Below are 27944 nucleotides of genomic sequence, written 5' to 3'. Positions count from 1 at the left end.
CCATACTGGGTATTTAGTGGGACCGTCCCCTTGGACCTTGCAAATCAGCTTTGTTTTCCTGGATGTTTCTTCTCACTTAGCATCGTTTGTTGCTCCATGACACCAGCTCTCCTCTGCATTTCTGCCTAAGTGTCCCTTGCTTCTTACAGAGCTGCCTAAATTCATTTTATTTCAGGCCTTAGCAATTTAGGAGGCAGAAAATTTGGACAAGAGATTGGGAATGCTGTGACTGCCCATTCTCTTTGCTCTGCTCCCTGCCCTGATTTTGCATCTATCTGTCTTCACGAAGGAAGAGGCCCTGGCAGCTCCCACAAGAGGTCGGATGTTGTAGCCTGTTTTGCTAGTCCCAGTGTATGTTGGAGGGAAAACAAAATCTGTTGACCGGCCCAGCTTGGCAGTACAACCAGAATGTTGCAATGAGATGATTAAGAAGTCTAATTGATTGATTTTAATGTGAGAACCAAGACTTGGCTCCTGTATGTTTGACTTCCCAAATCTGCTTGGACACAGGCTGGTCTCCCTGCCAAAATACCTCCTCTGGACCACAAACCCATGTCTAGCATTAAGAAAACATTTTCCTGGGTGTGACCTGGGTGGAGATCCTGTCCATTACTTGTTCATTCATGGGTCAAATGTAATTATGCAATAGCAGCTGAAAGGGTCACGAGGGTCTTCTGTGGCTTTGGGTTGTGCCAATGGTTGATAAGTGCTCAGGCTGAGTAAAAACTCACCTAGATTTGGGAGGAAGGATGGGAACGGTTCTCATAATTTTAGTTGAGAATAGGAAATAGTTGCTTCTGAGTCCCCAAAAGGATTTGGGACATTTCAGAAACTAGAAAATGGCCATTACTCTGTGCAGCCCAGTCTGTTATAAAACAAGATGCACTGACAGCCACTAAAAGTACTGGGAAAGGAAGGAGGAAGCTACTCTGATAAGCAGGTATCTTAGCTTGATTATTATTCAGTTTGAGCCTCTACTAGCAACAACTTAGCATATTAGGTGAATTAGCTTTTCTAAAATTCCCTCTATCATTTGCTCCTCCAAGGAAGCAGCAGGTGCATGCATCTAAGTCATGAATTTTAGGGTAGATTTCCTAAGCTAAGCATGCTGACTCCACATGCCTGTGTAGCTTTATGTAAGTTACCCGTCGGTGACATCTTTACCAACTCCCTTCACTTTCCTATCTCACCCCCATCCCCCAGCAATCCCTCCCTCTGAGAGCTCAGAACTTCCGAGCTCCCAGGTCCTGCAGTGGAGGTACCAAAACAGCAATGTTGGGTACCATGGAGAAGTGCAGATGCCCATTACAAAATATTTTCAGTGGTATGTTTAAGAAAAGAAAAAAAGAGAAAAAAGAAAAAAGAGTTTCTGGAGACATCAAAAAATGTGGAGACTTGATAGAAGTCTCTTGACTTAAATATGTAGAAATGCTTCTTTCAATGTTGAGATGACATTGAGACAAAAACTTGAGTCATTTATTCCTGTTACTTTGGCGATGATTTTAAAGCATCAACTGATAAATACAGTTTGGAAATGGCCCTGTTTCAGTAAGCTTGACACTTGGCCACCTGTCTACATTTGGGCTAGGGAGGTATAGCCTTGACCTTAACCCAGTCCTTCTGAGACAGGAGAAATCTGGTGGCCTCAAGTAGGTCAAAACATGAACTGCCTGAAGAACTGACTGTAAAGAAACAGGGGGGACATAGTTACCCTCTCTTTCATAATATTCAATACAGGAAGAACCAACCTCATTACATTTTCAGAGATATTGAAAATAGACAATGTGTTCAACCAGATAAGAAAAATAGCTAAAATAACACAGCTGAAAACTTTTACCTGCCTCTTTTTGAATGTTAGTGTTTTTAATGTCTAACACACATACTAACAGCTAACAAAACTGATGGTGTGCATGCCGAGGGAAAAAAACATCTCTCTGAGATGTTGGGTTTCTCTTAGCCGTATGCAGATGCCTACTTAAAGGAGAGACCAGCTCACCCAGGTGAATCTCAGCTCTCTTTCTGACAAGACAATCTTGTAGTGAAAAGAGCTGATCTCTAGAATTGGTGCAGTTAGCCCAGTTTCTGTTTTTGTGAGACAAGCTGCACTGGCAGCCAGAAAGCAACACCCTTCTTCAGAAACAGATGAAGGGGGTTTGATGTGGCTGTGGCTCTGTCGCTGCTGCTGCTGCTCCTCCTCCTCCTCCTGCTCTTCACCTGCTTTAAGACTGTTTCTCATTTAGTCTTTCCAGATCATGAAAAAACTGGTCTGACTGAGCTGAGTTTATAGGGAATCCCAGCAGAGCCACATAATCCCTCCAGCCAGAGCCATCTGCTGCTGCTTCTCCAGCTGCATCAGTTTAACGAGAGGTAGCATCTCTGCCCTCTTTTTTGCAACCTAGCCAGGCTGGGAGAGGGTCTGTGAACTCTCAGCCCCAGCAGCTGTGAGTGAATAGGGGGCAACAAGGGGGAATTTCACACGGCTAACAGCTGGGGCTGGGTCACAGCCTGCGAGGCAGGGATGATGAAACACAGTGCTGATGGAGCTGAGACCTTCCTTGACCTGCTGCCTTGAGGGCCAGGCCCACACCGTCACCGCAACCACGCCATGCTTCAGCCGGGATCCTGGGCTGGGTTACCAAGGGCTGAACTCCATGTTTTTCTGCTGGTGAGGAGAACAACATCCTCCAGTGCAGAGAGTAGTGCTGGGGAAATTTCTGTAGAAGCAGACTGCAAGTGCTGGGTGAGGAACAGTCAGATGGAGACAGGTCCATCATCCCAAAGACCCAGACAGGGTGGATGTAGAGGCCTCCAAAGGCAAAAACTAGGAAGTTGGAGGTTTGCACCAACATCGCTAATGAGAGAGGAAATGCCGCTCTGAAAAGAGAAAGCAGTCACTGTTCTGGCGCTTGTACCTGCTCCTTAGTAGGGAAGATAGACAAGAGTGTTGCCCGAAAGCACATTGAGGACTGAATGAAATTGATGTGGAAGGGAACACCTGAACCTCTGTGCAATTTTTGGCTATTGCACCAAAGAAGAAACAAAGGATGAGAGCCCCTCGGCTGCTTTCCACAGGGGTTACTGGCTCTGTCCGTGATGACAGAAGAGGGAAGAAGCAGTGCTATGGCTGTACATGTTTCTGCAGGCTGCCATACCAGGAAGATCAGGTGGACCAGGTTGTCTTTCAGCAACTAGTAATGTCACCCAAAGCACAGAGCATGGAGGGCTGTAATCATCTGCATGTCTGCTGGGAGAGGATGAGTGGGATGCAGAATGGCAAGAAATTCCAGCAGCTGTTGCCATAATGAGTTTCATACATATATGTGTATGTTCCTACCTATATGAATGAGATGGAAAATGATTTTTTTCCACCTTCTTTATATATATAAGAAGTAATCAAAAAAGGAATTCTAGGTCTGAGTCTAACCAGTAGAACAAAACAGGTTGACTGTGAAGATAAAAGGTAATGCATGTACTATTCAGGAATACAAAGCGAGAAAAGAGCAAGTGAACGACAAAAGAGTTGAGTAAAATCAGAATTAGTAGGTAATTTTAGGGAGGGAGCATAAAGGAAAAAGGAATTAAGCAGAACCAGTAATTCCTTTAAATAATAATTAAAAAAAAAAAGAGTGCTAAGAACACCAAAAGTGGTTCCAGCATGGACAAACAAAAGAAAAAGCAGTAACAGGTGATACTGGCTAAAATGTGATCTCTTCTTTCACAAGATGGGAGTGTACAGAAAGTGAAAAGTAGGTTTCCGGAAAAACATGGGATGAAACTCATCAGCGAGAAAAACGGATATGTGCATTCAGTTGGGAGACCCCACCACAGGAACACGGCTGGGGAGCAGCTGCTGCTGCAGCAGCCTGCAGAAAGTACCTTGTAGGTTGTCTGAGAGTCCGTCCTGTGTATTACGAGCTGAGTGTGGCCACTGCTGGTGTATCTGTCAAACAGCTCGCCTAGTCGTGCCAGTCTTCCCAAACTCCCTCTCTAGCCAGCAGACTCTCCTCCTGCAAAGAAATTTGGACTGCCTTAGCTAGACAGCTAGGAACATCCTCTGGAGTAGCCCCTGTGTTTGCAACAGGGAGATTAGCTTCTTCGTTATGGACAGCTTTTCACGGTACGTCCCAGTGTGTTGCTGTTGCAGAAAAGCAGCAAATTCAGATGTATAAACCACGTTCCTGTCTGCAAGATACACAAAATGAGGCACGGAGGGCCTGAGGTGCAGCGTGATGTCTGTATTTGTAGACTGAAGTTTGGAAAGAGTCTGGAGGAGACCCAGGACAATGATCTCCAAAACATGACCTGCCAGAGAGGCCTGAAAAAACAGGGGGTAGCTTAGCCTGGGAAAGCCTAAGGGGCAAAGAGGGGAACATGCCATATGCAAATTTTCAAATATATAGAGGGCTGTTGTGAGAAGATAAATGTGTTCTGTGTCCTTGGCAGGTAGTACAAGGAATAAGCAGCTTAGGCTGCACCAAGGAAGACTTGGGTTACTGTTTATAATAAGATACAGTAAGTAAAGAGCTGGGAAGAGCTGCCTTGGAGAGCTGTGGGACCCCTGCACTGGGTGCCAGTGAAGAGCATGTGGGACAAATATCTGCTGTAGGAAGACATGATCCTGCTCTGGACATGAAGAATGGCCTTGATAACGTTTTAAGGTCCTTTCTAGCCCTATTTCTCTATGTTTGTTTTTTTTTTAAATCAACCATTACTTTTATTTTTCCTTGGTTCTGAAGGGATAATGTATGCCGGGATACTTTATTGCTGCCTGCAGCTCTTTCCTTGTCATTTCTGGATGGTTATAAATGAACTTCCAACATCTGTAGAACTTGATGGCTTCAATTTTGGATGCTGAACAAGTCTCACACGTTATTTTATGTACTGGAGCAGGAATCCAGTGTGGGATAGGGCAGCACTTTGTGTAATTGAATGCTTTCTGAAGCTGGATTGAGAAATGCAGTTCATTTCTGTTCCTTTCCTCTATTCTTAAGGGGTCAAACAAGATGTTATCTGGTGATTTCCACAGGGATATGCCTAGCATTTCCTAAGACTTTTCTGTTCAGGTCACCGTTCAAGAGAAAGCCGGGAGAAGAGAAAGTCTTGCATGTTGAGGTCTACTGGACTCTTGCAGTGTTAACACTCTGTCCACAGTACACTGCCTTCTGCCGAGGGAAAACAATCTATTGAAGTAAGTGTGATTTTTTCCAATGGGGATACTTTCATGAGTGTTACTGCTGGGCGTGCAAATTCACCAACTCATTCTGGCTGTAGGTGCTGCCCAGCTTTTACCGATAACTTGCTCTGCTTCCCACGTTCAGATCAGGTTTGTAACCATTACTCTTTGGTAATACATAAGAGTGTTTCTGTGGCAAACAGGAGCTTAGCGCCATCAAATTTCCCTGAAGAATCCCAGCCTTAATTGTTAAGATTGGAAGAAACGAGAAGCTCGTGAGCGAGTTACTGTGCTTTCTGAATCAGCTGTAGAATTGTTCTTGGTAATGCTCCAGTGCAGTTTATATTGTGATAAGAGCCATGGGGGCTGGTGACAGAATTACGTGTTTCACTATTTATAAAGACTCAATTGCCATTTATTTCACTTTCTTCGGAGTTGGCATGTGTGTTTCTATTCAGGATTGTCACCCGCACCACAGCTGAGAAGGCACAGGCCTTTTAATCAAATATCACAAGAATTAATCATTTTGGCTGTTTCTTGTACTGGGCTTTGGGGATATTCTGGAAGAAACATGCTTTATAAGCCAAAGGTATCTCCTGACGTATTATCTGCCAATCCCCGCTGGTTGCTGGTGGGAAGTCATTGCGTATCACCATGTTTTTAAGCAATCTGTGCTGAAGGAGTCTGAGGCAGCTGTGTAGTTTTAAGGATTAAGGTAAGACCCTGGCACAGTTTCGATTTCCAGATGTCTGACAACCCCTTCTTTCAACACAAATGAAGTAAATCTCTGACACAAACATGGTGTGGAGGACTGCTCCAGATGTGCCAGCAAAGAGGGAAGGAGCAGGCTTTCTGAAAAAGCCACGTCATTTGTGCTTTCCTAATTATGTCATTGAAATCAGAAAGGAAAAATCTCAGTCAGCCACAGTGAGATATTCCTTATCCAGGTGTTCCTGTGGGATGGTCAGGGATGGAGTAGGCCATGGGGCCTTGTTTTCTGGGCACAGTGAAAAATCCAGAGCTTGGCATGCTGGAAATAATGATCTGTTTCTGGAGCAAGGTACCAGGTTTTAGGAATGAAAGTATGAGCGCTGTTGCAGAATTGCCAAGAAGGATGCAGAGGCCCCCTTTCAGCAGAGAGAGGGATCCTGACAGCCCTGTCCTGCACAGGGGGTGTCCCTGAAGGCTCCTGCCCTCCTGCCAAACATCTGCTTCTCAGACTTCAGGTGCACCTCAGCTTCTGTGCTCTCCCTACACCTACCGCTCACCCCCAGCTCTTCCCAGCACCTCCGCAGTGCCAGCTGGGCTCACCGGCTTGTCAAGTTGCAAACCAGTAGGGAGGACAGCAAGGACAACTTTTCACATATGGGTGTTTGGCGGTGCCAGTGCCTGTCAGTCAGCATGTCCTTAGCCTTCATTACTGCATCCCTTTTTCCTGGCATGTCACACCTTGTTCCTTCAGCACGGTGCCAGGGCCAGCTTTTCTCACTGTGGGTTCGTGCTCGGATCCGCTTGCTGCTTTTCACTCTGGTGGCTTATTTCTCGTCCTTCCTCCCTGCTAGCTTTTTAGGCTCCTCTCCATTTTGGCCTGTTTTCACTCCACTTTGCCTTGTTCAGCAGCTTAGTACATCTTGCTGTTGCTACTTTCTAGCTTCATGTGTAAGTACAGGGAAAAATAGTGTGACCAAGAGAGGCAAAGGTGAGTTCAGGTTTTTGGGGAGAGGCCTGAAGAGCATATCAGTAGGGATGATTTTGAACTCCTTTGGTGCTGACCAGATGTGAAGAGCAGAGATTTACATGGGAGCCCACCAGCACAGGGAAGGGGGTGGGTAGTTATTCTCAGCTCCTCACCACTTGCCATAGCTGCAATGTTTTCATCACTTTCCTTAGCCCCTCTGCTAATGATGGGGAGAATAACCCAGCCTCACCCTGAGCACAAGGCTGGCACTGAACGAAGAGCCGCCCTGGAGCTATGCGGAGCCCTGGAGCCCTGCTGCCACCCAGCACGCCCATGCTGGCCAGCATGTCTCGCAGCCCCCGTGTGACAGGGAAGCAGCCTGAAACACTATCACATGCAGCTTTACATGACAGAGCTTCACAGCTGGCACAAGAGTCCCAGTACACGTTTTCAATGTATTTCTCTGGAGGCAGAGAATGAAGGAGTAGGGTGAAGGTGCAAGGGTAGCAATATCTCCTCTAGAAGGCCGGGGAGAATGAGTAGTTGGATAGTAAATCACTTAGCGTGGGGGATGAAACGTAGAGCGGTCTGCTAACTCCCCAGGAGCGGCATGAGGAGGAGGAGGCACGCGGTGCTCTGGAGGAAGGGTCACCGGGCAGGATGCCCAGCCTCCCACCCGCAGCCCCTGAGCATCTTCAGCTGGTGCTGGCATTGTTCTCATCTTTGTGAGTGACCTTCCCTTCTCCTTCTCCCCTATTTCTGTCTCTTCTTCATTCTTCTATTGAGCTCCCCTTTTGCTTTAATGGTACAAAAATGTTGTCTAGTGCATGCAAGGTGACTTTGGGCATCTGCAGGCCACCTCTGCTGTGGCAAGGGGGACAGGCAAAGCTGCTGGGCGGACAGGCAGAGAAATCCTGTGCCAGGCTCCTTGGGGCTGAATCGAGTGGCACCTTCTGCTACTGGAAATAGAAATGTTTCAGTTGGCATTTGCATCATGAATTAGCTGATGTTGTTTTAACCTGAGGGTATCAGGAAGGGCAAAGAGAGTGGGTCAAATGAAACGGTGCTGGCTGGATGTGGCCCATGGGGCAGAGCTGGTGCCAGAGCTCCCTTCTGCCCCTGCTTTGAAAACAGCAGCTCACAGGGTCCTCCTTCCCTTGGCACAGAGCTTGAGTCCAGCTTTATTTATGGGAATGCAATTCAAATTACTATAACCTGTATTTATTTAGAAATGCAAGTATCCAGGGTGAACAACAGGGATACTAATTAACGCAGATTGTCATGTCTGATTTTTGTCACGTGAATAGCCAGTGGCTAAGTGTTCAGCAACTGTTTCCCTTAATTAGTCCTCTAATACTGGCCCTTCTGTTACTCCCATGGTTAGGACAAGAAGAGTTTAAAATCTGTGCTTGGGAGGGAAAAAGACATTCTTCTGCATGTTACCAGTCTTCCTGCCAGCCTCTCCAAGCAGAGCTAAAGAGGCACACTTAATATCTGAATGTGTCTTTAAAGAGATGAATATAGTTTTGTTTCATCAAGATGCTGGTAGTGAAGATAAAAGTGAGAACTAGATTATGATTGAATTAATTGAAAAAGGAGTCAGCCATAGGTCTGGAGCACAGGGTCCTGTCTGCCGGGGTAGGGGTGTGCAGCAGGCAGGGCTGCGGCAGGCACAAGCGGCACGGTGCTACCATCAGTATCAAAGGCAACGAAGATAAGACAAAGCGGTTGGCCAGCATGTTCACAGTCTATGGAAGACTAGTATATTTGCTGACGGCCATAATTCAGGCTTTTCATTGCTTTTGGTACATTGGAGCTTCATCCTCACAGAGCAGCTCACTTTGGCTCTCAGACTGCAACACAGCTGCTCTCACTACCTCCATTTTATAACTTTGTCATGACTATAAACAAAAAGGAGGAATAACACGTGAAGGAAAACTGTTCCCTCCCTAATAACAGTAGTGAACACAAAAACGTGGAAGAGCTGTATAACTCTAATGTCTTGCACTCTTCCCTTTAGTGGTTATGAAAACATAGGGGCCACACTTCTTCCCCCTTCCAGGATTATCAGCTCTCTCAACTCATCTCCCCTGCCCCCTCACTGCCTCTCAGCCCTGGACTGTGAGGAATTTGAGTTTCTGTTCCACTTGGTATCACTTTCTGCCAACACTCTGCTTCCCTCCACCCATCCTTTCCTCTGCCTGATCTGCCTTTGATCTTGCAGTGCTCCTACAAGGTGAACCCCTGTGGCATCCTGACATGTTACTGGCAAGAGCTGTGTATCCTTCTCCTCTGCCTGAGATTATCCTCTCCGTCAGAGGGTGGCAGGACAGTGCTCAAACCTGTTCCTTGGGTGCTTTAGTGCCTGGCTGTGGATGGCAGGGATGGGTGATCCCTTCTACAGTCCCTGCCACAAGGGTGGGAGTCCCTCAGGGAGGGCTGGCAGAAAGCTGAGGATTTGACCACCTTCACCTCCCTGGTTAAACCCACCAGAGATGGTGGGTTTGGGTCTTCAGATGCTGCCCTGCCTGGCACCTGGGGCACTCAATGCCTCCACCCTGTTGCATATTTGCCAAAGCTCGCTGCAGCTCCTGTTGCCCTGTTATTTGCCCTTTTTACAATTTTTCTGACTCCCAGTTATTGGAATTACAAGCTGTCTCTGATGTAGTTACTGATCCTGCCTAGAGCCAGAGGAGGGAAGCCTCCATGCTCTCCCTTTGTGGCCTCCCTGGCCAGCCCAGAGCACACCACCACATGCTGCTAGAATTTAAGCTAGTCCACAGCCTTTACTGACTCACAGCTCTTCACGTCCCCTGTTTCCCAAATACTCTTGTCCCTTCTGCTTTTCATGGTAAAGTGAAGATTAAGGTTTTATTCTTACTGTACATCTGTGCTTAGACGTCCTGCTGAGTTCTATTTCAAACAGCAGCTTTCTGGGGCTGAAGTATTAAGGTTTTATTAAGATACATATCCATCTTCTTGAACTGCTGATCCTTGCTCTGAGATCGAGCTCTGCTTTGACCTTTTCTATTGCATTTGCAAATGTTTGTCAGAACTGGAGCTTGGTGTAAACTGGCAGAGTGCTGCCTACTTAAGTAGCTGGGACTTCAGTCTATTATAATGTGTATAGGCTTTCCCGACTTGCATTGACTGCCTTGTCTCTGGCATTTGGCTCTGAAATATGCGGCTCAGAAAATAGAGGTTGAGCAATAAATATTGACTAATACTGAGTAACATATCACTGGAGAGTTTCTTTATCTGCATCAAAAGCTTTTAGAGCTGCCGTTGTGGAGGGGCTGCTGACAATAGTTATCTCCAAGAACAGAGAACAGCCTTGCATAGCCCCAGGACCCTGCAGAACAGCCCCTGCAAAGCGTCCTGGGTTTTGACTGCTGGGTGTAAGTCCTCCAAGGAACTGACATCTGTGATGAGACCTTGTGGACAGTCTGTCTTGTATGCGCAGGTATGAGCCTGAGGCGCTTCCTTAGAAAGGCAGTAGGCTCTTTTATTCAAAAGAGGCTCTGGTTTGACTGGCCATCATGACTGTTTCACTAGATGTCCTATATCCAAACTATAGCTTTCTGTAATAAATATTACTTGAACTGTATGTTCTGTCCTGTTACAGTGATGCTCAATTTCCAGGTTTTTTTGGCTGTCATGACTCCCATGCTAGCTCTCCTCTCCTGCATGCGAGCTATGCTGTGTCAGGACATAACGAATTGTTTCTCATGCTTGGGATCTAAAGTGAATTCCTAATATTTGCCATACCGTATCTCTAGCCACCCGATAACTCAGATCTGATAGGTGGTGCTTGACTCTTTAGGTACAGTTTATGAATTCTGACATGTAACACCTTTACATGGATGTTTCACAAGGTGACAGCTGACTCCTGGAAGTTAACTCCTGCGTGCAGGATGCGGCCGGGGTTAGGAGCTGATGTGAGCCCCTGCGTACCACCGGCTCCCGCACCGCTCTAGCTATCCTGGCAATGGCGTTACTTATCGCTTGCGCCTGCAGGCAGCGGCATCCTCCCGGCCAAAAAAGCAGCCGTACCTCTCCACCTAGCAGCTTTTAGCCCTGAATTTGCACGGGACAGGTTACTAGGCCGGCTGTACGCGAGGGCTCCGGCACCTCCCTGCTAGGGTTGGCTTTGCCAGCAGAGGGCAAGACGTGCCCGCGGTGAGCCGGGAGCCGGGCCCCGCCGGGGCCGCTGCCGCTGCCGCCCTACTGGCTTTCTGACTCCCTTTCGGCCCCGGCTGCATTAATCTAAAGGAGGCTTCAATAAGCCCGTCAGGGTGCTGGCGGCTTACTGACCACCCCCCTACACTCCCCGGCTACTGCAGCTGCGAGGGGGTCTCCGTGCTTAAGGAATCAAAGGCGAAAAAGCAGTCGTGTCTCCTTTAAAGACCCCGCCAAAAGCTGGTGTGAGCTCTACTCTAGTATCAGGGACTGTGCGGGCCAGGTACAGCGTTGGACATACAGAAGCATATACAGTGTGGCCAGACAGGGTCACAGGGGAAAGCCGCAGGGCAGCAGAAGCTCCTCTCCAGCACCCCGCTCTCCTCACCTCTCCTTGGACGCCGGGGAAGCTGCGGAGGAGAGGGGCAGAGGAGGCCTATAGGTTAAGGGTTTGCCGTGTTCATCCCTGGAGGTGTTCAAAAAACGCGTAGATGTGGCACTTCAGGCCATGGCTTAGTGGGCATGGTGGTGTTGGGTTGACAGTTGGGCTTGATGAGCTTAAAGGTCTTTTCCAAGCTAAACTATTCCATGATTCTGTGAATTCGTTGTCCCGCCATGGGACAGGACAACATTTGTCCCTTGGCCTTTGGTGCTCAGCGCGTGACTGTCAGTGCACCGTGAGGATAAACACACCGAAGATGCTACAGACACGGGAGGCTCCTATGGAAAGGGTGAGGAGCACTCCGTGACCCCAGGACCAGTCAGATCTAGAGTGACTCTCCCAAATGCATCAACCCCAGTGCTGCTAGGCTATCTGCACAGGAGACAGGCCTGTCCCGGGAGCATCCGTGCTGCGGCAGGCGGGGGGTTGTAGCTGAGGAGGCTGCAGTGGGGAGATAAGGCTTTGCTGGGGCCAAGGGCTGGATATGGGCTGCGGGCAGGGAGCCGGGCTGGGCTGCAGAGGGGCAAGCCGGGCTCAGGCTGTCTCCTTCGTGTGCGTCTCACTTTGTATTGAATGATGTTAAGCAGAGCAGGAGCTGGCGCCTCGGCCTCATTACCTTCAATTACAATAATTGTTGCCTCTCTCCAGTGTTTTGCATTTCTCCCTGGGGCAATCTCTCTGCTGCTTCTCTTCCAGCCTTGCTCCAGCTTCCCCCTATCGATCGGATCGCTCTGGCCCCGGTCCTAGCAGCGATGCCTCCAGGAGGATAAATGCAAATCGTCCTATTGATTGGGAGGAGTGGGAGTGCGGTTCGTTTGGGGGAGGGAGGATTAGTTTGAAATGGAAAAAAGTAAAGTGATGAGCGTGGCAGGAAATGCTTCACTTTCTGGACCCCTTATAAAGTGTCTCTTTATCATGTCCTGTACCTGGGGGGATGCAGATTGGTGCCACCTGGATGATCTATCACATGGGCATGGAGAGGTGGATCCCGCGAAGCAGATACTAGCTTTGTTTCCTACTTATTTTATGTGAACAGGTATCACTGAGCATCTCTGGAAGACAGCTCCCCTCCTCCAGTTTGCAGGTAACCGAGTTTCACTGGGGACGTGCTAATTGCTGCTGAAAGTGAGCAGGCCTCCATCCACCTCTTTGAACTGCCCCAGTTACGGGGAGGGGGGGGAATAAAGCTCCCTGGGAGTTATTCACCTGCGGGAACCTGCTCGGCAGCCTGTCTGTCACAGGGGAGCGGCTGGGGAAGGAGCCAGGCTTTGGACTCCACGTAGTCTTAGCGCCTGAAATGGCTACTTGATTCAGTAAATCCATGGCCAGCCCTGTAAGTGGGAAGCAAAAGACATTGCATAGAGTCATATTATGTTCCCTGCCCCCTGGGCTTTATGTTGAGCATAGCTATTCTAGCTTAACCCTTAATTATTTTTTTAAAGGCAATAATCAGCATAAATAAAGGTAATTCAGTAGAATTAGCTTGTGTGTATCATATCCAAAATGCTAGCAAAATAACCAGAGAAAGTAAGTTGTTTGGCTAGTGTTGAGCAGTTAACAACGACAAAAAATACTACTCCAATTAATATCGCTCCAAAGATGCTTTCAAGAGTCCCAGTGCTTTTAACTTCATATCATTTCCAAATGAGAAACTCCCAACCGAATCGTAATTGCAAGGTGCAAAGAAGAATGGATATGGTGCGTGAACGTTGCTTGTGACACCAATTTGAAATGACTGGAGTGTAGCAGTACTAACCTTCCCTTGCTAGTGAAACCAGCATCTTATGTGGCAGTACTGGCAAACGCCAACGTGCACATGCAAATCCAGCAGTATGCAAATCCTCAGCTGCCTGAGGAATGCAGGTTTCCCCAGGACAAGGCTGCTGTGATGCCTTGACTATTAGAGGTGAATGTAGAATGGATCTCCAAATTGCAGCTGGTATCCATTTCTTTTTTTGCCTAAAATTTTTTTTTGTGTGTGTGTGGGGATGTTGGAAAGATTCAAACAAGCAGAGAATACTGCGTTAAGACGGTTGTTGTTTGATAGAGGTAGACGGAAGGGTTACATCTAAACATTTGGGGGAAATGGTGGTGAGTTGCCAGCGTGCCAGACAAGTTTATAGAGGGTGAGGAATTCATGATAATGTTCAAAGCTGCCAGATGAAGGAATTACTTTTCACTGCAAACCGTTTTTCTAGGGCTAGTTGCTTAAATCAGGGGCACCTGCGGGGTGAGGTTTTAACTTATTGTTGTCAGTTTTGCAGGCATGCTGCTGCTGGTGGCCCATAAATGGTAGGCAGCAGCAGCAGGGACAGGCATTGATGCCAATTCATGTGAAAAAGAAAAAGGGAATACATAAAAGAAGCAATACAAAGGGAGGAGGTTGATTTTTCTAAAGCTGGGTTCCCAGAGCCAGAGAGCAGCTTTTCTCTTGTTCAAAGTTACATACTCAGAAAGGGCTGCCAGGTTGACTTCTGTCTTGGCTTGTCTTATTTTCCTCCTTGATCTAGGAAAGACCTAAGCCCCTCATGCCAGTCATCTTGTCCTGCCTGTGCTAGGGGTCTCAAGCACATGGAGCTTCTGGAGAATGTGATAGATGTGGTTTGGGATTTCATCGGAGGGATTTCACCACCTGACATTGGGAGGGAGACTTGCCTGGCTGCACTGCTCACATGCTCCTGGTGGAAAATAGTGAGCCTTTTCTTGAATGTGACTGTAGGGGAAAGCAGGCCCTACGCTGAGCAGCTGCTTGCCTGATAGGAGAAGTCCTGGTCTGGAATAGTTTAGGACCTTGGATGCTCATTCGAAACTTGTCTTTAAGAAGGACTCATCAGTTCTTAAGTCCTCCTGGCAGAAAATTGGTGTTGCAACTATTAGCTTGTGAAATGAAGAACCAAACCAGCATTTGAGTGGCCTGCAAAGACTCTTTGGGCAGATCTCTTCTTTTGGTTGGCAATCTCATCTTCTTAAAGAAAAATTTTTCATCTGTGACACAACTTTGAGCTGATGCAGAGGGCAATGTGCTGCTGTGAGATGCTTCCCGAAGCAGTCCCTTTCCCTGAGGTGCCCAGAGGCTGATTTTGCAACCAGGTCCTTCATTCGTGTTGGTTTCAAAGGGTTTCACCGTATCTGGTGGGAGGGAGCAGCCCTGTGCTCTGTGGGGCTGCATAGTCTGTTCAAGCGGAGGCTCCAGGCTGCTCTCCCATGGCTGCTGGAGACACGTCATGCGGCCTCAGGCTCCTGACGCTTTCCTTGATGGTTCCTTGTAGTCATTATCCCACATTCCTTCTGGTTGCAGAACATGTTGTTATTATTGCTTTGTGCTGGGTCTGTCTCCTGTCCCTTTTTTACAGGCCAATCCGGCCCTGTGTGCTCTTGCCTCTAAAACAAAAGCAGATTAGCGCTGCAGAAGCTGAATTATTTTGTTTATGTTATGGTCTGTCAGAGGACCCCACGCAATCCTTGCGCAGCTCCCTGAGCAGAGTACCAGCGAGTGAGGAGACACGGTCAGCCAGTCAAACCCTCCTGATGCTCTGGTTTGATCCACAGGTTCCCCAAAGGGTCTTTAAATTAGTTGCTTTGAGGGGAATTGAGGCTGGGGAGTGATCCCTGCAGCCCCTCCGCCACTTGTGGTACATCAAGCACGCCTGTAGCATATAGAATAAGCAATTTTTTACAGTAAATTGTACCTCACAATTCAAACTTGACAGCTGTCAGTGAAATTTGCTGCTCAAAACTGATCTCGAGCATATTGCCTTCTGGTTAGTCTGTCCATGCTCCCTCGGCCAGGATGTTTATAATACTCAGGGAGTCTCTCATGTTACTTAGTGCAGTAATGTGGCTCCACGAATAAAAGCCATTTCCAGTCTGTCGGTATCGCGTGTAACAAATGAGAACTGCTAAATGCGCTTGTCACCAGCGGTAGGAACAGAAGAAACAGAATTGCGCATGTTGCTGTAATGATTTGAAGTTATAACGAATTATATTTTTGTACGTTTGCAAATGAATGTCTGATAGCCGGTGCCAGAGTGGGAGATATGGCTTGGCTGATCTTGCTGTTTTTGTAATTTCTAAACAGAAACAAGAATTAGAAAATTACTTTGTGGTGGAGTGCAAATATGTATAACATAAGTGTAAAGACTGCGGTGCAGCACACGTGTATATCTATCTTATACATATGCAAATCGCAAGACTCACAGTAAAACCATTATAACGTGTGATGGCATCAGCACTAATTAGCTGGAGATCCAGTCTGTTCCTCTCTGCCAAAGTAAACTGGAGTTATCTCGGCCTCAGATTTCATATTTCCTCCTTTCTCTTTCAGGGGAGGAATGTCTCTGTCACAAGGTATTACGTCCCGAATCGAAAATGTCTTCAAAGGCTCACAAAACATTTCAAATTCAAATTCTAAAGTGATTTTTGCTATTAATGTATTATCGACAGATCACCCAACAGCTTTCATGCTAGCTGCGGACCCAAATATTTAAAGCATTTTGCCCATAAATGGGAAACAGTCGGTGTGCAAGTGCTGTAGAAATCAAGGCTTATAAAATGTAATGAGAATAGAAAGGAGAAAACTAAGTTAGCAAAGAAATTCGAACTATGGGGCACATTGTTTTCAGGACCAACACACGGAGGAAAACTCTCCAAGCTAAACATGACCCACAGGAGCCGCGTCAGAGCCGGGCGGTGGAGCATCGCCTCGTGCTTCCATCCCCACCAACTGCTTTACAAAAGGAAATGTTGGAAGGAGAAGAGAGTTACCGTGGGGTGTGTTTGCTAACGGCTCTGACCCACGGGCCTGCCGTTGCCGAGCGGACGTGACAGCAGCGTGGAAAACCCGGGGGGCTGAGCAGGAGGCGCAGAACCCCACTGTGGACCCGGGGGGATGGAGCCGGCAGCCGCCCCGCCGGTGCCGGCCGAGTTGCCGTTAAGCCCCGCGTCAAGCCCGAGCGCAGGTTTTCCACAACCTTGGGAAGGAAGCCCCGGCTGCAGCGGAACTTCTTCTGGCACCCCGGGTGTCGCAACGCCCTCGCACCCTCGCACAGCCTCGAGCCTCGGGAGCAGAGAAGCCGGGGGAGGGCGGGCAGCGGTTGCGCGGGGGAGGCCCGGTGGCAGCGCCGGGAGCGGGGGCACCGAGGGCAGCCCGGGGGGGGTTCGGCCGCCTCCCGCTCTGACCCCGAAGCAGGGGGCTGGCGGCGCTGGGTATCCATTAAACGCGGCTCCGCCAAGCTCGCAGCCAGAGCCGTCCCATTCGCTTATGAAGCTCGGCGCTGCCGGCTGCCTCGGTGAGGGGATTATTTCGAGGGATCTCGGCGGAGCCCGCTCTCCCGCCCCCGCAGAGCCCCGAAACTGACGCGGCGAGCGAGCGAGGGCGCTCCGTGCCGCCAGCGATCGGTATCTCGGCAAGGGCCCCGGGGCCGGGGACCTGCACTTAGTGCCCATCATTGAATTAAGCGGGGTTAATAGCCCGCGCAGCCGGCCCGCCCGGAGCCGGAGCCGGAGCCGGAGCCGCCGCCGCCGCCCGGGGGCGCCGCGGGCGGGAGCGCACGTCGCGCCGCGGGGCCAGGCCCGCCGCCGCCGGCGGGGGGGTGGGCGGGGCGGGGCGGGGGCGGCGGGGCGGGGCGGGGCGGCCCTGCCCGCGGCGCGCCCCGCCCGTCTCGGAGCGGCGCAGCCAATGGGGCGGGGCGGGGCGGGGCAGCGGGCGGGGCGCGGCGGCCCGGCCCGCGCCCGGCGCCGGCGGTATTTACGGGGCGGGAGGCGCCGCCGCCGTGTCAGTGAGGCAGCGCCCGCCGGGCCGCAGCGTGCCAGCCCGCCGCGCCTGCTGCTCCTGGGGACGGGGCCTCCGCGGCGGCAGCGGAAGGCGGAGAGCCTCGGCCGTCCCCCCTGCCCGCCGCAGCGGTGGCCGCGCAACGGCTCTGCCGGCGGGCGAGCGGCTCCTCGGTGCTCCGGCGGGGCAGGGGCGGGCGGCGGCGGCGGCTCGGCCGTGCCTGCGCTGCGGGCTGTGGCGAGCGGCGCCGCGCCGCGGGGCGGGCGGGCGGGTAAATGGATCGCCATTCCAGCTACATCTTCATCTGGCTGCAACTGGAGCTGTGCGCCATGGCCGTCCTGCTCACCAGAGGTGAGGGCGCGGCGGGGGAGCCCCAGGGGGCTCGCGGTCTGCGGGGGCTCGTTGCCCGAGGGAAGCGGGGCGCCCGCGGGGGCTCGTTGCCCGAGGGAAGCAGGGCGCGGGGGAGCCGTGCAGGCGGCGGGGCCGGCGGGGGCCCGCGCTGTCTCGGCAGCCCCTCGCCGAGCCTTTGTCGGCGGGCCCGGCCCGGCCCCCCCCTCCCCGCCTCCCCACCTGGCCGCCGGAGCCGGCCCGTCCGAGCGCGGGGGCCCGCGGTTGTCGAGGCGGGAGCGGCGTCCCGGCCCCGGGCTCGCCCGCGGCGCCGAGGGTCGGCCGCGCCCTGCGCTGTCAGCCGCCCGCCGCGGGGCTGGGGGCTGGGGGCTGGGGGCTGGCCGCCCGGGGAGCGCCCTCCCGGGGCAGAGGCGACCCGCCGGCTGCCGGTGATCGCCGTGCTCCGGGGAGGAGGTTAAAGGATAAGTTAGCGTGGCGATGGTGTGCGACGGTATTTATTTATTTTGGAAGGAAGGCTGTAATTAACCCCAAATAACAGCCCTTGCAGCGTGCAGGGGGGAGCCCGCTGGCCCCATCAAAGCGGGCAGAACAGGGAGTGACTGAGTGATGTGAAGTCGCAGATACTGAAACTATGTGCCTGATAATGATATAATTAGGGGATCACAGACTTCTGGCTGCTGCTGACTTCAAAAGCTTTAAGAGAAGCCTGCAGTCTCTCCTGTAGCCATCTTGACTAAAAGCAGACATTTTTCTTTAATAGCTACATACAGTAACAAGAAAGAGGAGGGAACAGAAGGGCATTGTTCGCTGTTTCAAAATACTAAATACCCTTTCTGGCCTTTTGCATAGCACAGGAAGAAACTTTATGAATTGACAGAAATGCAGTTTTAATACAGTAATACAAAGTCCATTCTGTTTCACTGAAAACGTGGCTTTAATTAAAAAGCAGTTGAATTAACCTGATGACTAGCTTGTCAGATTTTGTTTATAAGTTTGTCTTGGGTCAGTAAAATGTAGAATTTTAAGCCTGATTGTATAAACAGTTAAAATGGAAGTGTGCATGTTGTTTCACTTTCTTCCCGTGCTGTGCTGAGACTCACGAAAGGACTGTTGGCTCTGGTGCTGTTTCTTGTTCGCATCTTATTTTTAACACTCATACAGTGAGAAAATGATGAAAATTATTTTTTTTTCAGAGAGCGTAGGGGGAAGATTTTACATAGAATGCTTAGAAAATGACTGAGTCTTTTTTCCATAGCATGCTGGATGACAGTGTGTGTGAATTCACAAAAAATTAGGTTACTTGGTCTAAAAGCCCAAGGGAGTTGGACTGGAGACAGTGAGACACTCCATCATTTGGCTTCTATTAAGCAGAGTTATTAAAGAGCAGCGGGAACTTCAAGGCCTGGAGCCCGCAGTAGCGTTTCGGGGAAATTATTAAGGTGGGCTGAAGAGGGGGAAGCTAACTCGGTTGGGATGACTTTTAACATCTTTCAGAATACTCTTTAGGTATGGGGTGGTAGGAAGCATCATAAGAAGTGGTGGCAGCAGGGAAGCCTGGAGATTGATTTTTGAAGTGCAGACTATAGAAGGAAGACATCTGACAATTCAGTTGACTTTGAAAGCCTCGGTGCCACTATGGTGGCAAGTACACCAGGCGCATTAGAAGGAGTTTTAAGTCCACTCTTCTAAGGATGGCTCCAAAATCTGGCTTCCTCCTGAACCTTGGATTGATGGCACATTGAATTACATTTGAGTTGCAACTTGCCTAGAAAGAGTAAGTTTTCCCTACAGCACAGGACATGTATAATTCGTACCAGAGCAGTTTGGAGAGCACAAAATGAAGAGTTTTATGAAGGGAACTTTTTTATCGCTTCCTTCAGAAATTTTTGAGGTTTCCTGAGAGATTTTTCGTAGAGCCGGTAGAGGATTTTCAGTCTAAGTGTTTCCCCTTTTGACCGCATGTTGGATTGCATGCAAAATTGGGGAGGGGCAAGGGGGAGCTTTTAGCCTTGCAATTTCACCCCATTTTATAACTTTACATTTGAGTTGAGAGACATGGACTCTGGCAAACAGATTAATTATAAACTGCACTCTTTCTGTTTTATAATACTGATAAAAAGGCCTTTCTGCATGAATGGCTACTTAAAGAATTTTTCTCTTTCTGGAGAAATTGCAAATAGTTGCCCAGTTTCACACAGTAAAAACCTTCCTGACTGGGAGACTTGGATGGTAATGGCTCTAGCTAATAGCTTTATAAGGTGTTAGTTAAACCTTTTAAATTTTGGCACAGTATTGAGAGGTAATAAACAATTCGGCAGTTCCGATTTTTTTTGTCACACAAATATTTAAACCTAGTATTTTTGTTGTGTGCTTATGCCCAGTTAAAAGAAGCGTTACCTTTATAAAAATAGAACGCTGTTCCTGTAGTAATGGTTTAAAACATAGATGTGACTTCCTTATAGGACTGAAGGTGTGTTTTGCTTTTAAAACTGGGATTTCATTTTAAATGTGGTTTAATGCAGCTGCTGACAGCGAGTGGAAGTAGCTATAAAATGGGCTTGTTAGTTATTTACCTTGGAAAAAAAGCCACTGTGACCTTCCTTGCCCCCCCCCCGCCCTCCCCCAATCCCTGTTTTAGTGAAATGTTCTTGCTTTAATTCAAAGGGCTATAGTACTAGTAATTAAAACAAGTGCCCCAAGGCATTTGCAGGGATTAAGGTTACAACGAGGTAGACACTGTACAGTGATGGGAAGGAAACAACCCCTGCTTTTGTGGATTTACAGTCTAGAGGGGTACCCCAAAACTGGCACCAAGTTTGGTTGTATGGTACTTGCGGCTAATAAGAGTACCTAATGAGGTGTCCTTAAAGGACCAAACTCTTACCTTTCTTGCACAATTTTTGTTTTTTAGGTGAAATCAGATGCTACTGTGATGCTGCACACTGTGTTGCAACTGGCTATATGTGCAAATCTGAGCTTAGCGCCTGCTTCTCCAGACTGCTTGATCCTCAGAATACGCATTCCCCGCTTACTCATGGCTGCTTGGACTCTATTGCAAGCACAGCTGATATCTGCCAAGCCAAACAAGCACAAAACCACTCTGGCACCACCACCGTGTCCACATTGGAATGCTGTCATGAAGATATGTGCAATTACAGAGGACTACATGATGTTTTGTCCCCTTCCAGGGGCGATACTTCAGGTAGGGCACGGAAGCTTCAGTGAAATCTCTCTTCTGGCCATCAGGCTGGTGACAGTCAAAACCTTGTATGTCTGTTATTGATTTAGTTGTTAATGGAAGCAGAGACACCAGAGGGAGAAGTGGGTGGCTGGATGTGGGGGAGCATCTCAGCTGAGTAGCTTTTTTGTCTACATTAATTTTGGAGGTCTGTCTTGCCAACTTGACGTTGCTTCTAAGAAGCAATGGCAATGGTGTTCCTAGTTAAATCGGCTATCAGGGTAAGAAATTCCATGTATAAGCAGCCTTAGAAACTCATCTTCTTCTTTATAGGAGTATTTTCTGTAGACACTGCGGACCGTGTAGCTATGGCTCCTTAAACTTTTCAGTGTGATGTTTAAGGCAGTTGCTTGTATATAAACCAGCTGTTGATACTGAAATAAGCTTCACATCTTTCCCCTTTGCAGGACAAGGGAGCAGATATCAGCATGACAGCAGCAGGAATCTCATCACCAAGGTGCAGGAATTGACCTCTTCAAAAGAGTTATGGTTCAGGGCAGCTGTAATTGCTGTTCCTATAGCTGGTGGGCTAATCTTGGTGCTCCTTATCATGCTGGCCTTGCGGATGCTCAGGAGTGAAAATAAGAGACTGCAAGATCAACGACAGCAAATGCTCTCCCGTTTGCACTATAGTTTTCATGGACATCATTCGAAAAAAGGGCAGGTGGCAAAGTTGGACTTGGAATGCATGGTGCCTGTGACTGGTCACGAGAACTGCTGCATGACCTGTGATAAAATGAGACATTCAGACCTCAGCAATGATAAAATTCTTTCACTAGTCCACTGGGGAATGTACAGCGGACATGGGAAGCTGGAATTTGTATGACCAATTATTTTTTAATCTGAGCTAAACTTACTCTCTGAACTCTTGAAGGCCTTTGGGTTCTGCTGGACAGGAGCACTTTATCTTAAAACAAAAACTCTCATACATCATCTTTGAGAAACAAAGGACCTCTGCAAACAGAATCTTGGATATTTCTTCTGAAGGATTCCAAAAGTTGTCTTATTTGCACAGAGTAAAATACACTCAAATGTATTGTTTGCTTTAAAGTTATGAAAGCAAAAATTAGAAGTTGTAAACACTGTCACCAGGGTTATCTGAACTGTAGGGAGCTGAGAACTGAGTTATTATAATAAACTGTATGCAAGCTCCTATGTTTCCTGACTTATTGTAAAGATTTTTTTAAAATATATATATTTTGTCTGAAACTTGTTTGTGACTTTTGTTTTGGAAAACAATTTTTTTGGGGGGTGGTGGCAGGAAGCAAATCAAGGTGGTATGCATGGTAATGCTGTGCATAACAATTAGATTCTGAAAACAGAGTCTATTTTCCTACTCTGTGAGGGTAATTGAGTGGTTATTTCAGAATGAAAAGTGGCAGCTTTATTGTTTAATACTTCAAGTAGTAGTGAACCCACATCCTTGGTTCTTGGCTATCGCATTTTGCTCATAACCTCAGTGAATTTTTCTGCAGCTTTGCCTGATAACTATTTCTTTCTCTCTGTTAATGAAGTGCTTTGTCTCCCTGTGCAAAACACATCAGAAGGTGGCTCCTAATTCTTTATATCTGGTTTTCTTTCCTCATCTTACAGTTCTTATTTTCTGTGATCTTTTTTCCTTTTGTACCTTTTACACTTTGGGGGGGGGGGGGAGGGTGGCAGGGGGAAGGGAAGGGGGACCCCCAAACCACAATGCCTATCCTGCTGTGTGTATATATATTTTTTATTATTATTTTCTGCTGGTAACCCCTCTGGGCACAGTGAAAAACATCTGCCTTGCTCTTTTGTAGTGTAACTCAGTATCACATGCTGCTACTGTTGTGTGGGACTGAAGAATCAACAGTGTACTCTCTTTAATCTCTGGCTCCTCCTTTATGCTGTTCTTGCATAGGTGGCTTTTCTTCCCTGCCAGTACTTGTGCACTTAGTTGTTTCTTACTCCTTCAGGTAGTTGGCTTCACATGATCATTTCATTTATTCAATACCTAGTTGCTAAAACCAAACAAAACCTCTGGATTATCCAAGGATCTTATTGTATTTATTTTTCTTTATTAGACTTTGTTGCGGTAATTAAAGTAGACTTGCTTAAAAGGCAGATGCCACATCATGGTGAAAGAAAGGTCCAAAATGCTGCTGCAGGAGATAAAACTTGGCAAGACTATTATGCATTTATGTTTTAAATAGTTTTAGAAATGCTTCTGCCTCCTTCTGTTCAGGTTGTAGAGTTGAGTCCCTGCTGTTGCCACCAGTACAAAGGGGATGGCACGAATGTGGGTACAACAAACTTGCAGCAGTGCTCTGATCTTCTGTACTGCTTGCTATGGTAGATTGCTTTGGGATATGCAGCCTGAAATGCAAAGGGATGCAAGCAAGGGAAACCTGCCCCTCTAGGTCACAAGTTGGTGTTTCTGGAAGTACACTTAAACTATGCGGTAGGCTTGTTGGACATAAGTTGGTCACTTGGCTGCACAAACAGGTAGCGATATTGCAAACTTACCCGTACAGTTAAGCACTCATACCGCCTGAGTACAGTGAGAGCCTTGGGAATGCTGAGGTCCCACTATGCTCATGTTTGCAATATTAAATTATAGTTTAGAAGGATTAGTTCCCCTATGTACCTCAAGCTGCTGACTCTTCTTACTTCCTGGAAGTGCACAGAGAGCTGCTTTTAATGCAGAGAACTGTGTTCTCTGATTTCTACCTTTTTCTGCAGCTAAAGTTTAAGAAATTACGTGGCTGCAACTGCTGTTGGAATCTGGCCTGTGGTCTTCTGGCTGACCTTTCAAAGTGCTGCTTTCCTATAAGAGCTCAGCCCTTCCTTTGCACTGATCTGAAAGTCTAGGGCAGTTGTCTGTTCTGCCAAGCGTATTATTTTTGGGAATGACTGGCTGGGAACTTCGTGCTGAAAGAGACGAACCTGAAATACTGTCTGTCAGGCGTAGCTGCACCCATAGTTATGATGACTAGACAAGTTAGAAGATCTGATGGCTAAACCTTTCGAGTGCTTTCTCCAGAAATCTGAGGGAGCGTGTTGTATAGTCATTTAAACATCCTGTGACCTTCACCACTTATTTGCTGCTGATTTGAATACATAAGGGCCTATTTATGCTTGACATTAAAAGGCTAGTAAGACCAGGATGCTCTACCTGGCCTCTTGCTGTGGTGATCTTTTAAAGAAGAAAAGAGATCATGCAAAAAAAAAAAAAAGAGGTTGCCTTCCCCTGCAGTCCTGGGAGCAGGGCCATGAGTTGCTGGGGGTGGCACTCAGGTTAGCAGCTGCCGTCTCCTGGGGCTGTTCTGTTACCTGGTGTGGTATGTATAGCTTAGGTGTGGTAGCTGATATGGCCTAGAAGTTTCTGGGCTGTCGAAGAGTCTTCTAAGGATGAAATCTGGATTTCCAATTTATTTTAAAGCCCATATATTCAGGAAACTATATTATGAGCTCTGGTGTCTTGTCTGGCAGCAGCTATGTTAGTTAATGGAACAAGCCCCAAATCTTTTCACTGAGACTACTGACTGCAGAGTCCAAAGGGTGTTGGAGCAAGCAATAGCCATCTGCATCGCTAGTAAGTCTTTCTATAGTGGCTGCTTACATTGCCTGCAGACCTCAGCATCAGCAGCTGTCCATTACACTTTTTAGAAAACCTGTATTCCTGTGACAAAGAGGGACCTTAGTGATGTTCCATGGGCTTCCCAGCTGCTGGGTGCCGTACCGGCGTGCAACAAGGCAGTCTAGGCACCGACTGCATGCGACCCAGTGAGGCTGGGAACAAACATTAATTAATACCTGGAGAGCCTGGCCAGAGGCTGGAGGCTGAAGAGGTGTGACAACGTGATAGCTAACCTTTTAAAATGCATTTGACTTAGGAGCCTGGATTTGTCATTGTGCTATGCACTCTCAGATTTCCCCTGCAGACAATAACAAACACTCCTTTCTTTGAAAACTCTGCAAGCCCTGGAGCGTAAGGAGGACAACCCTCTCTATTTCTAACTGAAAAATCTTTCGGATCGGAATAAACGAAATCAAATGTCCACGATGTAATTTAACATCCCCCGTGCTTCTCTCTTCCCTGATTCTTTCCTCAAAACAATAATGGTTGTGGCTTTTCTTATGTCTCTGCTTCTCCCGGCTTTGAGAGCCGCTGGGTTGGTATGTCTCCTCTTAACTCCTGCTGAACTGATTCTATTAAAACCCCCTTACTCCACAGGGGGCTTGACCTTTTTCTGAAATACCAAATGCGTCTGCTTTGGAAATCACAAACTTCTCCTCCTCTAAAGAGCTTGTAAATCTGGTTTCAATATTGGGTGATTACAGGCTGTGCGGAGAGCTTGAAAGTAAGCAGCCACTTCTGGTAGCAGAGTGCTGGAGCTGGGCTGCCTGAGCTGAGCTGCGACTCTCATTTTTCACCCCAGTGTGTGTTTAGCGTAAAGCCACTGACGCCAGCAGATTCACCCCGGATTAGTGGTCGGGTGACTGGCCAGGCTCTGGTCACAGGACGGCTTACCTTCTCTTATCAGGACCCTGGAATCCAGTTTTTGTTGTTGTACAACCACTTGCTCTGTTGTAAATCCAGCGATCTCATTGCAAGTGGATGCTGCCCTGGAGGACAAACACCCAGAAAAGCCTAGGGAAAGAGCAAGGTTTTTCCTTAGGTGTAATGGATGCATCTGCACCTTCCCTTGCTGCTGTTGTGATCGTTAAAACAAGGTATGAACAGGGAAAATACATCGCCAGGCTGCCTGTGTGGGATGGGATGTGCCTGTTAGCTGCTGGTCAGTGGGGTTCCACAGCGAATAAATGAAAGCAAAATTTGGCCTTCTCATTGAAAAGGAGGGGGATAAGGAGATTATCTCCCAAGGAAAAAAGATCTATGGTCAGAAAAAGACCTCCGTAATAAGGCAGAAGTTGAGTGAATAAAAGAAGAAGGTGTCCGAAGGAGGCAAAGTTGTCTTTATTAATTTTTTTTCAGATGCTTTCCCACGTGAAGATCAATGGAAGCATGTCTGTTTAGTTCCAGTGGCTGGTCACTTCGCAGGAAAAAACTCTTTCTTGTTTTGGTTCTAGAAGTTACTCGGGGAACTGGTATCTTGGATCTGTCACTGTATTTTACTTCTGGAAAAAAAAAAAAAGTTGTGGAGAGGTGCTGTAAAATTACGGTTATCTCTTGGGAGGGGCCTAGTGTCTCCAACATTATGAATTCTGGCTCCCTCTAAATAAACAACCAACCTTGTTTTCTTTGTTTCACCTCTAACCCTCGTCTGCAGCCTTTACAATCCCAGGGGGTGAATCCTGAAGCAAAACAAACTGCGAGGGAAGGAAGCTGGGAGGGAGCCGCAGTGCCTGCAGATTAACAGAGCCTTCTGCTCTCCAGCCAACCTTGACAAAAGGATTCAATCCTGAACTGACCTTCAGGGGGAAAAGCAAAACAAAAACCACCTTGACTTGAACTTTCAAGACCGTAGGAGTTTAATGCTCAGTTTGATGTCTCCTAAAGGGAGCAGGGAGTTAGAAATGCCAAACACCTGTTTTGCAAACCCAAATCCTAACAAGTTATCAGGAAATCTGAGTCCCAAATCAAATGGCTTTGAAAAATTTCACATTTGCTCATCACCCTTTTGGGCGTAAAAATTTGCTTTTTCTTCCCCAGTGTGATTCTCTAGGCAAATATATAACATCCAGTTAAAGAAATAGTGAGTTCTGTTGAAATGTCAATATTTAGATGCAACATTTCACTAAGTATTTCTGCCTGAAAGCAGGTCCTGCCCCACAGCCCGGCCCTGCTCTCTTCCCTGTGGGCAGGAGGGAAGAGAACAAGTCAGCGCTGACTTTGTGAAAGAAGTAACTGGCATGAATTTAGGGTGAGACTCTTTTTTAAGAAGTTTTTATTAAAACTGGAATGTTAAAGTATCTTTCTCTGTCTAGTTATCACACTACTCTAATACATCAGTGGCCATGCAGTTGGAAAAAGCTAGTGAAATGCCTTATTTCCCTCCCCTTGGCTATCAGCTCCGTTTAAAAAATACTGACTTGAGACAACTTGTTAAGAACAGAGCCTCTTCTTTAATTGCTTTTTTTTTTACCTATTAGTTTAAACTTTCAGGATAGTGTCTGTGGAGCAGCAGGGGGATGAGCGCTTGCCTTTCTTTTAATTACATTTCCATGTTTAAAAGGAGAGCAACCCAAAAAAGGTAAAAGCGGCATCCCGACGAACTTTTAGTGTCTGTCTGCGACAGAGGCTCTGGGTGGCGGGGGACCCCCAGCCCAGCAGTGCAGGTGGGGGTAGCCAGCGTGGCCGCTGTGCGCCAGGCCGGTCTCTGCTTTTGGGATTGTTTCACCCTAACGGCCTGCGGGTTGCAGAGGTAAATCCCCTTCCTGTCACTCAGGAAGAAAATATTGGTGCAGTAAATCTCCTCCTGGCACTTGTCTGTGACAACGGGGAGGGACGAAGAGCGCGGGCTCGGGGTCCTGCCCAGGCTGGGCGGTGGGGATGCTTGTATTTGTGTGCAAATCAGGGCTTGTGTCAAGCAGGTTGCTTTGAAATGCTCAATTTGTTTAGTTCTGGCTGTGAAGTAGCTATTTCATCAAGGGAGGAAGATTTATTAACCAATTTTTTATGGCTATCAACAATGGCTTAGCTCCAGCAGGGTCCCCAGCATTTTTATTAAGTGCAGTGGGTTCCAGAGGTAGAGGTGTTTTATATTCTTCTGGTATTTTAACCCAGTGAACTAAGGCCTCTATCCTGCAAATACTTAAGGATGTGCATAATTCACTTGGGTCCTGGGGGGGGTGTGTGTTTTGTCATGGCGGCTGGCAGGGTTTTGCTGAGCTCCACACTGGACACCTGCAGTCACAGTGGGCCCATTGCTGGGGGGCTGCAGCAGGATCCGGGGGGTCCCCCTCCTGCCATGGCATTTGCTTTGTTATAGCCAGGGGGGGTGTGGGGTTGAGAGTTAATTGCACAAAGCCAGGGTTCAGCCACACTACTGGTGGCCATCGGGTTGGTGTTTTCCTCACAGCGGTGGTCCAGCTGCCCTGGCTGGCGGTGGTAATGGGGGAGCGAAGGCTCACACTGGACGCGATTCGGGGTGCAAATCAGCATGGCTGTGTGTTCGTCGG

General features: G+C 48.0%; 1 protein-coding gene across 1 annotated transcript; it reads left to right on the top strand.

Moving 5' to 3' along the window:
* The first annotated feature begins 17267 nt into the window (after nucleotides 1–17267).
* BAMBI (BMP and activin membrane bound inhibitor) lies at nucleotides 17268–21980 on the top strand. The gene is made up of 3 exons (XM_075046833.1): nucleotides 17268–17593; nucleotides 20502–20792; nucleotides 21236–21980. Exons 1-3 carry the CDS (start codon nucleotides 17518–17520, stop codon nucleotides 21652–21654), a joined length of 786 nt encoding a protein of 261 aa, XP_074902934.1. The 5' UTR covers nucleotides 17268–17517; the 3' UTR covers nucleotides 21655–21980.
* Nucleotides 21981–27944: the final 5964 nt, after the last annotated feature.

This window comes from Buteo buteo, chromosome 2 (genome assembly GCF_964188355.1).
Source record: "Buteo buteo chromosome 2, bButBut1.hap1.1, whole genome shotgun sequence".
In the NCBI taxonomy this organism is placed as follows: Eukaryota; Metazoa; Chordata; class Aves; order Accipitriformes; family Accipitridae; genus Buteo; species Buteo buteo.
This window is presented reverse-complemented; position numbering and strand designations above follow the sequence as displayed.